This window comes from Nycticebus coucang, chromosome X, assembly GCF_027406575.1.
Source record: "Nycticebus coucang isolate mNycCou1 chromosome X, mNycCou1.pri, whole genome shotgun sequence".
In the NCBI taxonomy this organism is placed as follows: Eukaryota; Metazoa; Chordata; class Mammalia; order Primates; family Lorisidae; genus Nycticebus; species Nycticebus coucang.
Window position 1 is genome coordinate 73,123,492 of NC_069804.1, and position 12,900 is coordinate 73,136,391.

Genomic DNA, 12,900 nt, shown 5'->3' on the forward strand with positions numbered 1-12,900 from the left:
ATGGAAGAAAAAGTATCCAATATACTCAGCCCTACTATGAAGCTAATTTATAGCTTTCATATGAAGGCTATAACCCAAATATAGCACAAGAATATGGGGAAAGGGCCAAGGGAGGGGAAGGGAGGGGTGAGGTTGTGGTGGAGGGAGGGTAATGGGTGGGGCCACACCTACGGTGCATCTTAGAATGGGTACAGGGGAAACTTACTAAATGTAGAATACAAATGTCTACATACAATAACTAAAAAAATGCCATGAAGGCTATGTTGAACCATTTGATGAGAATATTTCAGATTGTATATGAAACCAGCACATTGTACCCCTTGATTGCACTAATGTACACAGCTATGATTTAACAATAAAAAACATTAAATGAATAATCACTTTATTAAACTTTTGCAACAATTCAATTTTTTTATTTAAAAAATGAGAAATTTGAGGTGAGTCAAATAATTTGCTTAGGGGTATACAGCTAGTAAGTCTGAGTTTCAAATCAAACTTTATAGATACTAAATCCAATTTTCTTTCTTCATTGCTACAGACCATCCTAGATTCTATATCATAAAATCACAAAAGTTCAATGTTGAAAAGTATTTTCAAAATTATTAATGTCAAGTTTGAGGTTTTGTCATTGTTTTCAAGGATTGTAACCCCCCACTTGTAAAACACATTAAAAGCATTGCTGCTCTGGCTTAAATGAATCAAAGGAGTGGTCATATTCTTGTTTTTTCATCCATCACTCATTCCATGTGTTAGATTTCAGGGTGAGATATCCCACCATGGAAATCCACGGTCCTATGGCTTGTTCACTACACCTGATACAACCTTGAACAGCATTACAAATAAACAAAAGTCCAAAAGTATTGAAGGGCCCACTGAGAATTACATAGGGAGATAACCTAGAATTCATATTAAATATGAACATGCAATAAGGGATCAGAAAAAAGGGGAGAGTCCAGTTTTAAAACTTCTCTGTTAAAGAATATGGACTGGAAGTGGTGATGCAAATGGATGCAGTCAGTCCCCAAAATTGTACTAAATAGTGACCACGTGACAAACGTAACAGATCTGATGTTAGCAACTGCTACAATAAACCCATATGTGGCTATAGTTAAGTGAGTCCTTTTGTATCACTGTGGAATCTAGGTTTGATCCTTTAGTTTTGGGGTGTTTACTTTGCTGGTGGTCCATTGTCATGGTCAGTGTGTAGAAATAGGTCTAAATATTTTCTGTAGAGCTGGTCTTATTGTTGCAAATTTCCTCAATGTGTGCATATCAGTAAATTATTTGATATCTTTGTCAATTTTAAAGCTTAGCTTAGAAGGATATAGAATTGTAGGCTGAAAGTTATTTTGTTAAAGTAGATAAAGGTAGATGACCATTGTATTCTGTCTTGGAAAATTTCATTTGAGAAGTTCATAGTAACCCTGATGGATTTGCCCCTGTAGGTCAATTGCTGCTTACTCCTGGCAGTCTGCAGAATCTTTCTTTTGTCTTGAATTTGGACAGGTTCATGACAATGTGCCTTGGAGAAACTCTATTTGTGTTGAGGTGACCTGGGGTCTGATATCCCTCTGAAAGGAGTGTGTAAGAATCTTAAGTGATATTTGAGAAATTTTCAGTTATGAGATCCTCTAGTAGGATTTCCATTCCTCTGGAGCATTCTTATTCCCCTTCTTGGATACCTGTATGTTTGAATGCTTCAGGAAGCCCCATAATTCTGTCAGTGAATGTTCTACTTTTTCTGTCTTTTTAATTACCTGAGTTAGTGCAAGAACTTTATGCTTTACCTCTGAGATTCTTTTTTCAGCATGATCTAATCTATTATTGATACTATCTACTGCAATTTTAAGTTCCCTGATTGCTTCAATTCCTTAACCTCTGATATATCTCCTCTATTTTCTTCATATCATTTATTCTGTTTTTGGATTTCCTTTAGTTTATTTTATAGTTTCTCAGCAATTTTCTTCATTGTTTTTATCATCCATATTTTAAATTCCCCTTCTGTCATTTCTAACATTTTTTATAGGTGAAATATTCTCTAGTAGCTACCTCCTGATTCCTTAGGGGGGTTGCTCTGGTCTGGTTTTTCATGTTGCCAAAATTTTTCTGCTGTTTCTTACTAATGAAGGTTTTCTTTTTATCTGCATCTTTGTACTACTTTTTACTTTCACTTCCTCTTGTTCTTTAAGTTACCATTCCTCTGACCTAAGTTGTTGAAGTGTTCTTTTGGTAAATGATTAAAAGTACAAGAAGAGTGAATAGCAAGAAGGGATAAAAGATTTAAAAAAGGAAAATATAAAGGAATGGGGGAGCAAAAGTGAAGAATGACAAATATCAGAGAGGAACAGAGAGGAGGAATAGTGGTTTACAGTAATTACTTTGACCCTCACCCACAAATCCCAACCTCTGGAATGGCTGAATTGGGTGGGTCCTTTGACATCTGCAGCTCTTTCCCAGGCTGAGCAGACACAGGACCCCACCTCCACAAAATAGGAAAGAAAACCAAAAATACTATAAATCAAATCTAAACAAACAAACAAACAACAACCTTTGGAAATAAGATTCGGGGGAAAAAACAAATATCAAGGGCAGAAAAACTAGCAAAATTGAAGCTTTTATTATTACAGAAGACAACAATTAAAAGTTATATTTACCCAAGAAAATTGAAGAAAAAAAGAAAAAAAATCTAGGGGGAAAAAAGTTGAAAAAAATTTTAAAGAAAAAATAGAATAAGAAAATAACTATGTATATATATTTTGCTGAATATTGCCTAGGCAACAGGTAATCTTTTTGGGTATGAGATGTTAACCCCAAACAGCTGAATGATGTGGAGACTTAAAAGCTCTGCTGATTTTTTTGCCCTCAGGCCCTGAAGGGTTGGGACCCTGGATCTTTCCCAGTCCTCTTAAAATACACGACTTGACCTTTCCAAACCGTATTTATTAACTAAGCAGTGGCTTTCCCAGGAAAGCATGTGTTGCTTGGATCTCTCCCAAAGTGACTGCCCACTTATAAGATGTGCCAGAACAAGCCTCACTCTAGGACCTTGAGGATAGAGCCTGAAAGGCAGCTTTCCCACAATGGCTGTCCACAGCCTGCAGCCAAACAATAAAAGCTTTGTTCCTCCCCTGTGGCTCAGTACCAGCTTCTAGGAGCTGTTCAAAGGAAGTTGGTCACTCACCCAAGATCTCCCAAGGTAACTTAACCAAGTGTAAAAAAAAAAAAAAAAAAAAAACACAAAAACAAGAACAATCACAGGGAAGACCTTCCCTGTCCACAAACTATCAACATTGCTGTAGCTGCAGCTGCCATAGTCACCATGGCCAATGGCCTCAGACCAAACGTAAACACTTACCACTTATCCACTGCTTTAATCCTCTTCTTGGGGTCCTGAAGTCTCCCACTGCCTGCCTGTGTCTCAAAAGGGATGTTTCCAGGTAGAGCCCACAAGCCAGAGATATCTTGAAGCTTCTCTCTCCAATCTTACTGTTCCTGTTTGCAACAAAGCTGTTTCTAGTCTGCCATCTTGCTCCTAGCCTACAAAGGTATCTAGTATTGAAGTATGGTTAAGCAAATTCAGAGTCCAAAGGCAGGTAGTCACAAAGGGAAAATCTCAAGGCTGGAGGCCCACAAACACTGGATGAAGTTGTTGTCTACAAACAGAGGTTTATGTTTGTGTGTCTTTTTTTGCTTGTTTTGGATTGGGTTTTGTTGTTTGTTTCCTGTTTTTATTAATTTTTTTTTGATAGACTCCCACTCTTGCCCCAGGCCAGAGTACTGTGGCGTCAGAATACCTCACGCAAGCTCAAATTTTTGCATTCAAGCAATCCTCCTTTCTCAGATCCCACGTAGCTGGAACTACAGGTCCCATCACAAAACTAGGTAATAGTTTCTATTTTTGGCAAAGAAAGGGTCTTACTCTTGTTCAAACTGGTCTTGAACTCCTGAGCTCAAGTGATCCTCCTGTGTCAGTCTCCTGGAGTGCCCGGATTATGGGCACTAGCCATCACATCTAGCCACAGGTAGTTTTTGAATTTAGGTAGTTCATGAATTTAAAATAAAGAACCAACTGTATGCCATGTATAAGAAATTTATTTCATCTGTAAAGACATGCATAGATTTATGGGGAAGGGATGGAAAAATACATATATTCCACATAAACAGAAACCCTAAATAAGCAAGAGTAGGTATACTTATATCAGATAAAACTGATTTTAAGTCAAAAATGCAAAAAACAGGACAAGTAAAAACATTATGTAATAAAAGAATCCATTCAGCAAGAAGTTATAACAATTGTACATATTTTAGCAACTAATACTGGAGCACCCAGATATATAAGACAAACAATAATAGATATAAGGAGATAGATATATTCCAATATGATAATAGTTAGGGATTTCATTACCACATTCTTAGTATGAAACAGATCATGTAGATTCCAGACAAAAAAGTCAGCAAACAAACATTACGTTTAAATGACACCATAGACCAAATGGACCTAACAGACCTTTACAGAATATTTCTTTTTTTTTTTTCAACAAATGGAAGTTTTTATTTGCATGGCCAATTATCATTTGTACTCTTTGCAACTTTATTTTAATATTCCTTTAACATGTTCTAAGCTTTTGTTGCACAAGGAATAAAAGCTGCATGACTGCAAACTTCCTTCAACAGCCACACTCACAACACCTAACATGAAACAGATGTAGCAAATGACAACAGCGCAAATGGAAATGCTAAGTTCCACCATTCAACATGGTTCATGACAGTGTCTTTAGGGTTCAGCTGAAGAGGGGGTAAACTTCTTTTAAAAATAGGGTCAGTCTCCTTTCCTACTGTTTTATAATGTTGGTGGTTTTAATCCATATTTCTTTGCAACTTCTGCCTGAGCATGGGCAGCATCACAAAGTGAATACAGATGAGCCATCTCTATTTCCGATTTGGCCAGGTTAATAGCTTTGTTGAACATGTCAATGGCTTTCTCCATGTTTCCTCTTTGTACATCAATAGTTCCCATGGTTTCATATGCAAAATCACATTTATTGTCAATTTCAATAGCCTTGCTAATAAGTTCCAAACCTTTATCCAGATCTTGCTTCCACTGAAGTTGAAGTAAACCTTTATGAACATATGTTGTGGCATTATCTGGTTCCAAATCAATACATTTATCACACATTTCATCAGCCTTCCCAAACTGTTGTTGATCTGTCAGTGCCTGGGCATACAGTGCATAACCTTCAGCGCACCTTGGAAACTTCTTTATGACCTCTTCAAAACCTTTCATAGCTGATTGGATTTGTGAAGAATTGTTCCCTATATATGCCTGGCGATACAATGCAAAAAATTTCTGAGCTTGTGCTAGAGCAGACTCGGGTCTTAACCTAATACATTCATCAAAATCTGCCACTGCTTCTTCAACTTGATCAAGCAGTATTTTCAACTGTCCTCGATGGTGATAAACATCTGCATTCTGAGGATCGATGTCAGCAGCCATGTTAAAATCCTGAGTGGACAGCAAAGGCTGCTGCTGCTGCATGTACATGCTGCCTCTTTTGATGAGGGCATTTTCTCGAAGCTTCACATTAGCTTCTTTCAAACTGATGACCTTATCTAAATCTGGTTTGGCCGCATTGGCATTGCCAATAATGTAGAAGGTGGCTTGTAGTAATAATGCTTCTGCCATGTATTTGCCCTGAGCATCTATTTCTTTTGAGCATTCACTTATGATTTTATCATAGTTTTCTTCTTCCATATACTGTTTGACCTTTAAATATCCAGAATTCTCTTTTACTTCTAAAGCCTCTTCTTCTTTGTCTTTATCTTCATCAGACTTCTCTCCTTTAAGCATGGGCTGAGAAATGATATCGTCGGTGAAAGAACTGAAGTAAGATTTGATAAACTGTGGAGATGGCATCAGAGGTTCACGATTCTTGTATTTTTCTTTGGCTTTCTCTTTTCCAAGAAGTTTAAGAACTTTAGCAGCTAATAGCATGCTTTGTTGATTTTGGAAATCTTCTAATATACACACAGCAGTGACATCTTCTAAACATTCCTTCTTATTATCTAGCTTCTCATGGGCTTTTGCACGTCTAAAGAGAGTTTTCACATATTTGGGATTAAGTTCAACAGCTTTTGTACAATCTTGTGCCACCTCTTTCCATTTTTGCAACTGTTCAAAGGCAGCAGCTCTGTTTTGATAAAATGTAGAAAGGTCGACATTCTTCTCTGTAGGACACAGACTAATAGCCTCGGTATAGCACTGAATAGCCTGTTCATGTTTTCCTGCTTTAAAATATTTATTGCCTTTGTTCTTGGCTGCTTGAGCTCTATCAAGAGAGTTCATTTCCAGGTGAGCACCGGGACCTTCGGGGTGTCCACTGCCGGGAGCCGGACTGGCCCTACCCTCTGGGGTCTTCCACTTGCTGTGGTGCTTCAAGCTGCTGGTGTCACCCAGGCCTCCAGTCTCCCAGCACTGCCGTTGTCGGCTCCACAGGTACATGGCACCCGCTCCCAGCAGCAAGGGAGCCCTGACAGCCAGTGCCAGCTGCCATCGCGGTAGGCCCCCTGTTCCTGGACCCCAGACCCACGGCCGCCGCCCACCCCACTGCCTGAGCTGGGTGCAGCTGCTGCGACCACTGCCGCCTCCACAGGCTTAGAGGCGGCCATAACGAGTGTCCTAGGCCACTGCCTCCCTGCCAGTCGCGGGCGCCACAGTCAACCAGGCAGCATTCAAAAGGAGACCAGAGAGAGGGAAGGAAGGCAATGAACGAAAGAGGACGCTAGGTAGTGAGGGCGGACGACAGAAAAGGGCCAGAGGTCACCGGAAGCCCAAGGCATGCTGGGCTAGACCCAGCCGTCATTCTCCTCCCCTCTCAACCGTAGAAGAGCCTTTCAGAATATTTCACTCAACAACTGAACAACATACATTTTTTAATCAGCACATAGAACATTTTCCGAGATTAAACATACATTAGGCTACAAAATAAGTCTCAAAAAATTTTTTAATATGAAAATTATATTAAGTATCTTTTCTGACTATAAAGGAATAAAACTCAAAATCAATAACAAGAAGAATGTTTCCATATGTTCAGGTGCATGGAAATTAAACAATACGTTCCTGAATGACTAATGGGTAAGGTTTAAATAAATTAAGAAGAAAATTTAAAAAATTTCTTGAAGCAAATGAAAATAGAAACACAATATACCAAAAATCTATAGGCTAACATAAAAGTAGTATGAAGAAGCGAGTTAATAGCCATACATGTCTACAATATAAGCATTTTTATGTAGGCCCTACATGAAAGAGAAAGATTTCAAATAAACAGCCTAATGATGCACCTCAAAAAAGTAGAAAAGCAAAAACTAACCAAATTCAAAGTCAGTAGAAGAAAATAATAAAAGGCAGGAATAAACAAAAGTGAGACTAAAAATAAAAAAAGAAAGATAAATAAAACTGACAAATCGTTAGCTAAATTAAGAAAAAAGATATAATATTTGAATAAATTCAGAAATGGAAAGGAACATGACACAATAGTTAACAAAGAAATGCAAAAGATCATTAAAGGCTACTATGAACAAATATATACAAACAAATTCAAAAGCCTGGAAGAAATGGATAAATTCCTGGATACATATAACATACTAAAATTGAATAAAAATAAATAAACAACCTGAAGAAAATTATAACAAGTAACAACACTGAATCAGTAATAGTCTCTTAAGAAGGAAAGCCAAGGGGCAGATGGTATCATCATTAAATTCTACCAAACTTTAAAAGAAAAATGAATGCCAACAGTATTCTTCCAAAGTTATTCTATAAAACTACATAATCCTGCTACCACGATCATACTAATGTACACAGCTATGGTTTAATAAAAATAAATAAATATATATAAAAAAAAATCCTGCTACCAAAGCCAGATAAGGACACAACAATTATAACAAAAGAAAAACCCTCTTGGCCAATTTATCTGATGAATATAAATGAAAAAATTTCTAACAAAACACCAGCAAGCCTAAATAAAGAGTACATCAAAAAGATTATACACCATGATAAAGTGCAATTTACCCAAGGTTTGCAAAGATTGTTCAACATACCCAAATCAATAAATCTGATGCATAACGTCAACACAAGGAGAGACAAAAATCATATTATCACATCAATAAGTGCAGGAAAATAATTTGAAAAAAATTTATATTGTTTTATGACAAAAGACTCCCAACAAATTAAGTATACAAAAAACATCCTTCAACACAATAAAGGCCATATATGAAAAGCCCACAGCTAACATCATACTGTATAGGAAAATGCTGAAAGTTTCACCACAAAGAACTGGGGCAAGACAAGAATGCCAACTATCACCACTCTTATTGAACATAGTATTTCAAGACTTAGCCAGAGAAATTAGTCAGGAGAAAGATTTAAAGGGAATCTAAATTTGAAGAAAGAATGTCAAATTGTCCCTGTATGCTGATCACATGATTTTATACACAGAAAAACCTAAGGACTCCATGAAAATCCTATTAAAGCAGAAGAAGTAATTCAGTAAAATTGTGCAATACAAAATCAGCTTACAAAAATTAATAACATTTCTATATACTATAACCAAATTATCTGAAAAAGACATCAATAAAGCTATCTTATTTACAATAGCTACCATAAAGCTTACCTAGAAATAAATACAACCAAGGAGGTGAAAGATCTCAATGAGGAAAACTATACAACGCTAATAAAATAAATTTAAGAGGCTTTGATTTTATTATTAGCTTGACTGTTATTGACATATATGAAGGCCACTTATTTGTGGGCATTGATTTTTTTACACTGAGACATTACTATATTTCTTGATCACTTCTAAGAGCTTACTGTGAAACCCTGAAAAGAAATAGGAGCAGACGTTAACAAATGGGAGAACCTACCATGCTCATAGCTGAGAAGAATCAACATTGTGAAAATGTCCATACTGCCCAAAGCAATCTACAGATTTAATGCAATCCCCATCAAAACACCAACATCATACTTTGAAGAACTTGAAAAAATAGTGCGTAGTTTCATACAGAACCATAAAAAAATAACCAATGCAATTTGTAGAAATAAAAACAAATCTGGAGTCATCACATTGCCAGACTTCAGATTATACTATAAGTCTATAGTGATCAAAACAGCATGATATTGGCACAAAAATAGACATATAGATTTATGAAATGGAATAGAGAATCTAGAGATGAACCTAGCCACATATGGACATCCAGTCTCTGATAAACCAAACAAAAGCATGCACTAGGAAAAAGAATTTGTATTTAATAAATGTTGCTAAGAGAACTGGTTAGTCACATGTAGAACACTGAAACTTGACTTATGCCTCTCAACATTGACAAAAACTGTGTGTCACTGGATAAAATATTCAAATTTACAACACAAAAAAAATTAAAAATTCTAGAATAAAGTATCGGGAAAAAGCTTGACAATATTGACCTGGGAAAAGATTTTATGAAGAAGACCTCCATGGCAACTGCTGCAACATCAAAATTAAATAAATTTGATATGATCAAACTAAAAAGCTTCTGCACAGCTAAGGGTACTAAACTAAAGCAAACAGACATCCTTCAGAATGGTAAAAGACTGCATATTACAAATCTGACAAAGGGCTGAAAACTAGAATCTATAGAGAACTTTAAATAACAAGAAAGGAGCAAACAACCTCACGTCTATGTGTAAAAGAGACTTGAACAGAAACTTCTCTTAAGATGACAGATGAATGGGCGGCTCCTGTGGCTCAGTAAGTGGGACTCCAGCCCCATATACCGAGGGTGGCAGGTTCTAACCCAGATCTAGCCAAATTGCAACAGACAAATAGCCAGGTGTTTTGGTGGATGCCTGTAGTCCCAGCTACCCGGGAGGCTGAGGCAGGAGAATCACCTAAGCCTAGGAGTTGGATGTTGCTGTGAGCTGTAATGTCACAGCACTCTACCAAGAGCAATAAAGTGAAAATCTGTCTCTAAAAAAAATAAGAAAGAAAAGAAAAAAAAAAAGATGACAGATATGAATGTCCAACAAACACAAAAAAATTCTCATCATCTCTAATCAGCAGAAAAATTCAAATCTAAACCACTCTGAGATGTCACCTAACACCAGAGAGATTAGCATACATCACAAAGTCCAAATCAGCAGTGGATGTGGAGAGGAGGGAACACTTCTACACTGCTGGTGGGATTGCAAAATAATACATTTATGTAAAGACATATGGAGAATTACAATTCTATCTTCCATTTGATCACAGAATTCCATTACTAGATATCTACCCAGAAGAAAAAAAAAAATCTTTTACCACAAAGACATTTGCACCAGAATGATTATTTCAGCTCAATTTAGAATTGCCAAATCGAGAAAGCAACTCAAATGCCCATCAACCCATGAATGGATTAAAAAACTGTAGCATAGGTTGTAACTGGGTTATAGCTTTCATGTGAAAGCCCTAAATTAGTTTCATAGTAGGGCTGAGTACATTGGGTACTTTTTCTTTCATTCTTGAGATACTTTACTAAGAAGAATATGTTCCAGCTCCATCCATGTAAACATGAAAGAGAACATGAATGATAAAACACAAATATAGTCTAGCAAGGGGAAGGGGAGAGGATGGAAGAGGATAGGAGATGTGAGAGGGCAATCGACAGGATCTTGCTTAATGTGCACAATGTGACAGTGTTCATCTTGCCCCCTGGATGAATGGGCAACTACAACTTGAACTTCAACTTAGAATTTAAGGCAATGTAGCCTAAAAATTTGTACACTCACATTAATTTGAAATTAAAAAAAAAATTTTAAGAGAACATCAAAAAAATTAAAAATACACACCATATTGATGGAATGGTGGAATTAACATTATTATAATGACATAATGACCATACTACTCAATGTAATCTACATATTAATTTAATCCTTATTAAAATACAAATAGCATTTTTCACAAAAATAGATAAAAACTTAACAAAATTTATATACAACTAGAAAGGAACCCTAACAGCCAGAATCCTGATAAAATAACAAAACTGGAGGCATCATGCTACCTGATTTAAAAATATTTTCCAAAGCTGTAGTAATCAAAACAGCATGGTACTTAGAACAATGGAATGTAACAAAGAACTCAGAAAGGAATCCATCGCTTCTTGGCCTTTTGGCTAAGATTAAGTGCAGAAAAGAATCCATGTATTTACAGCCAATTGTTTACATGGTGAAAGGACAGTCTCTTCAATAAATGATGCTGGGAAAACTGGTAACCCTCCTTATATAAAAAACAGCTCAAAATGGATTAAAAATTTAATTACAAGACACAAATATATGAAACTACTAGAATAAAACATGGACGTTTCAGGATGCTGGTCCAGAAAAATGTTTTATGAATATGACCTCAAAAGCACAGGAAACAATTCAAAAATAAACAAATAGGATTATATCAAAATAAAAATCTGCACTGCAAAGGAAATAAGCAATAGAATAAAAAGATAACAGGATGGGAGAAAATATTTGCAAATTATTCATCCATTAACGGATTAATATCCAAAATATATAAGTAACTCAAAACAGCAGCAGAATACCAAACAATCCAATTTTAAAAGGGCAAATGGGACTTAGGGGGTTCAGCAAATTCTGAACCAATAAGAACAATGCACAGGTATATGTCATACTTCCTGGGTAAAGGACACAAGTACAACTCAGACTTTACCTTGCAAATGTAAACAAAGTATTCTAATCATGTGTACACTCATATTAATCTGAAACGAATTAAAAAAACATTAAAAATAAAAAGGGTAAATTATCTAAATAGACACTTTTCTAAAGAAGACATGCAAATGGTCAACAGATATGTAAAAAATATGCTCAACATTACTAATCAACAGGGAAATGAAAATCAAAACCACAACGAGATATCATCTCACCTGAGTTAGAATGGCTATCATTAAAAAGACAATAATAATAATAATAATAACAAATCCTGGCCAATTTGTCAAAGAAAGGGAACTCATACACTGTTGGTGGGAATGCAAACTACTGCAGTTGTTATGGAGACCCATATAGAAATTTATCAAAAGATTGAATATAGTATAGAAAAACCCCTTGATTTAGCAATTTTACTACCGTATATGTCCCCAGAGGATAAATCAAAGGGATACCTCCACCCCTAATAACTAAGATATGAAATAAACCTAAGTTTTCATCAGAAGATGAATGGATAAAGTAAATGTGAGATATATATAGTATTTTAAAATACTATTCATCTATAAAAAAGAATGAAATCTTGTCATTTATAGCAACATGGATAAGGCTGGAGGACATAAAAGTTGATCTCAAGAAATAGAAAAAAGAATAGTGGTTACAATAAATTGGAAAATTGGGAAGTGTAGTGAGGCAACAGAATAGGAAAGGATTTATCAAATGACACAAAAATTATAGCTAGATAGGAGGAATAGGTTCTAGTGTTCTATACAACTGTAAGGCGACTATACTCAACAGTAATTTATCCTATGTTTTTAAATAGGTAGAAGAGAGGATTTCAACAGCTCTAAGCTGAAATAAATTATAAATGTTTGAAGTAATGGATATACTATTTATCCTGCTTTGGTCACTGTACATTGTATGTGTTGAAAGTCACTATATATCCCCTAAATATGTATAATTATTATGTGCCAATTACAATGAAAATTTTTATAAAGAAAATGGATAACATTTACAAAGAGACATTTCACTAAGAAGGATATACAAATGAAAAATGAACACATGGAAAATTGTTAGTATAAGTGGAAATAGGTAAATGCAAAGTAATATCATAATGTGATAGAACTATACACCTAATGGTAAGGCTAAAATTTAAAAAAAAAAATGACAATACTATTTGGTGGTGA

The 12,900-nt window shown here is 35.7% G+C and overlaps 1 protein-coding gene across 1 annotated transcript; it reads right to left on the reverse strand.

Annotated features, from left to right (window-relative positions):
* Positions 1-4,548: 4,548 nt before the first annotated feature.
* On the reverse strand, positions 4,549-6,666 carry LOC128577413 (mitochondrial import receptor subunit TOM70-like). Its single transcript, XM_053579643.1, is given in 2 exon segments — positions 4,549-6,577; positions 6,580-6,666. Coding segments are annotated over 2 exon segments (1,824 nt in total). The 3' UTR covers positions 4,549-4,840.
* Between the last annotated feature and the right edge of the window lie 6,234 nt (positions 6,667-12,900).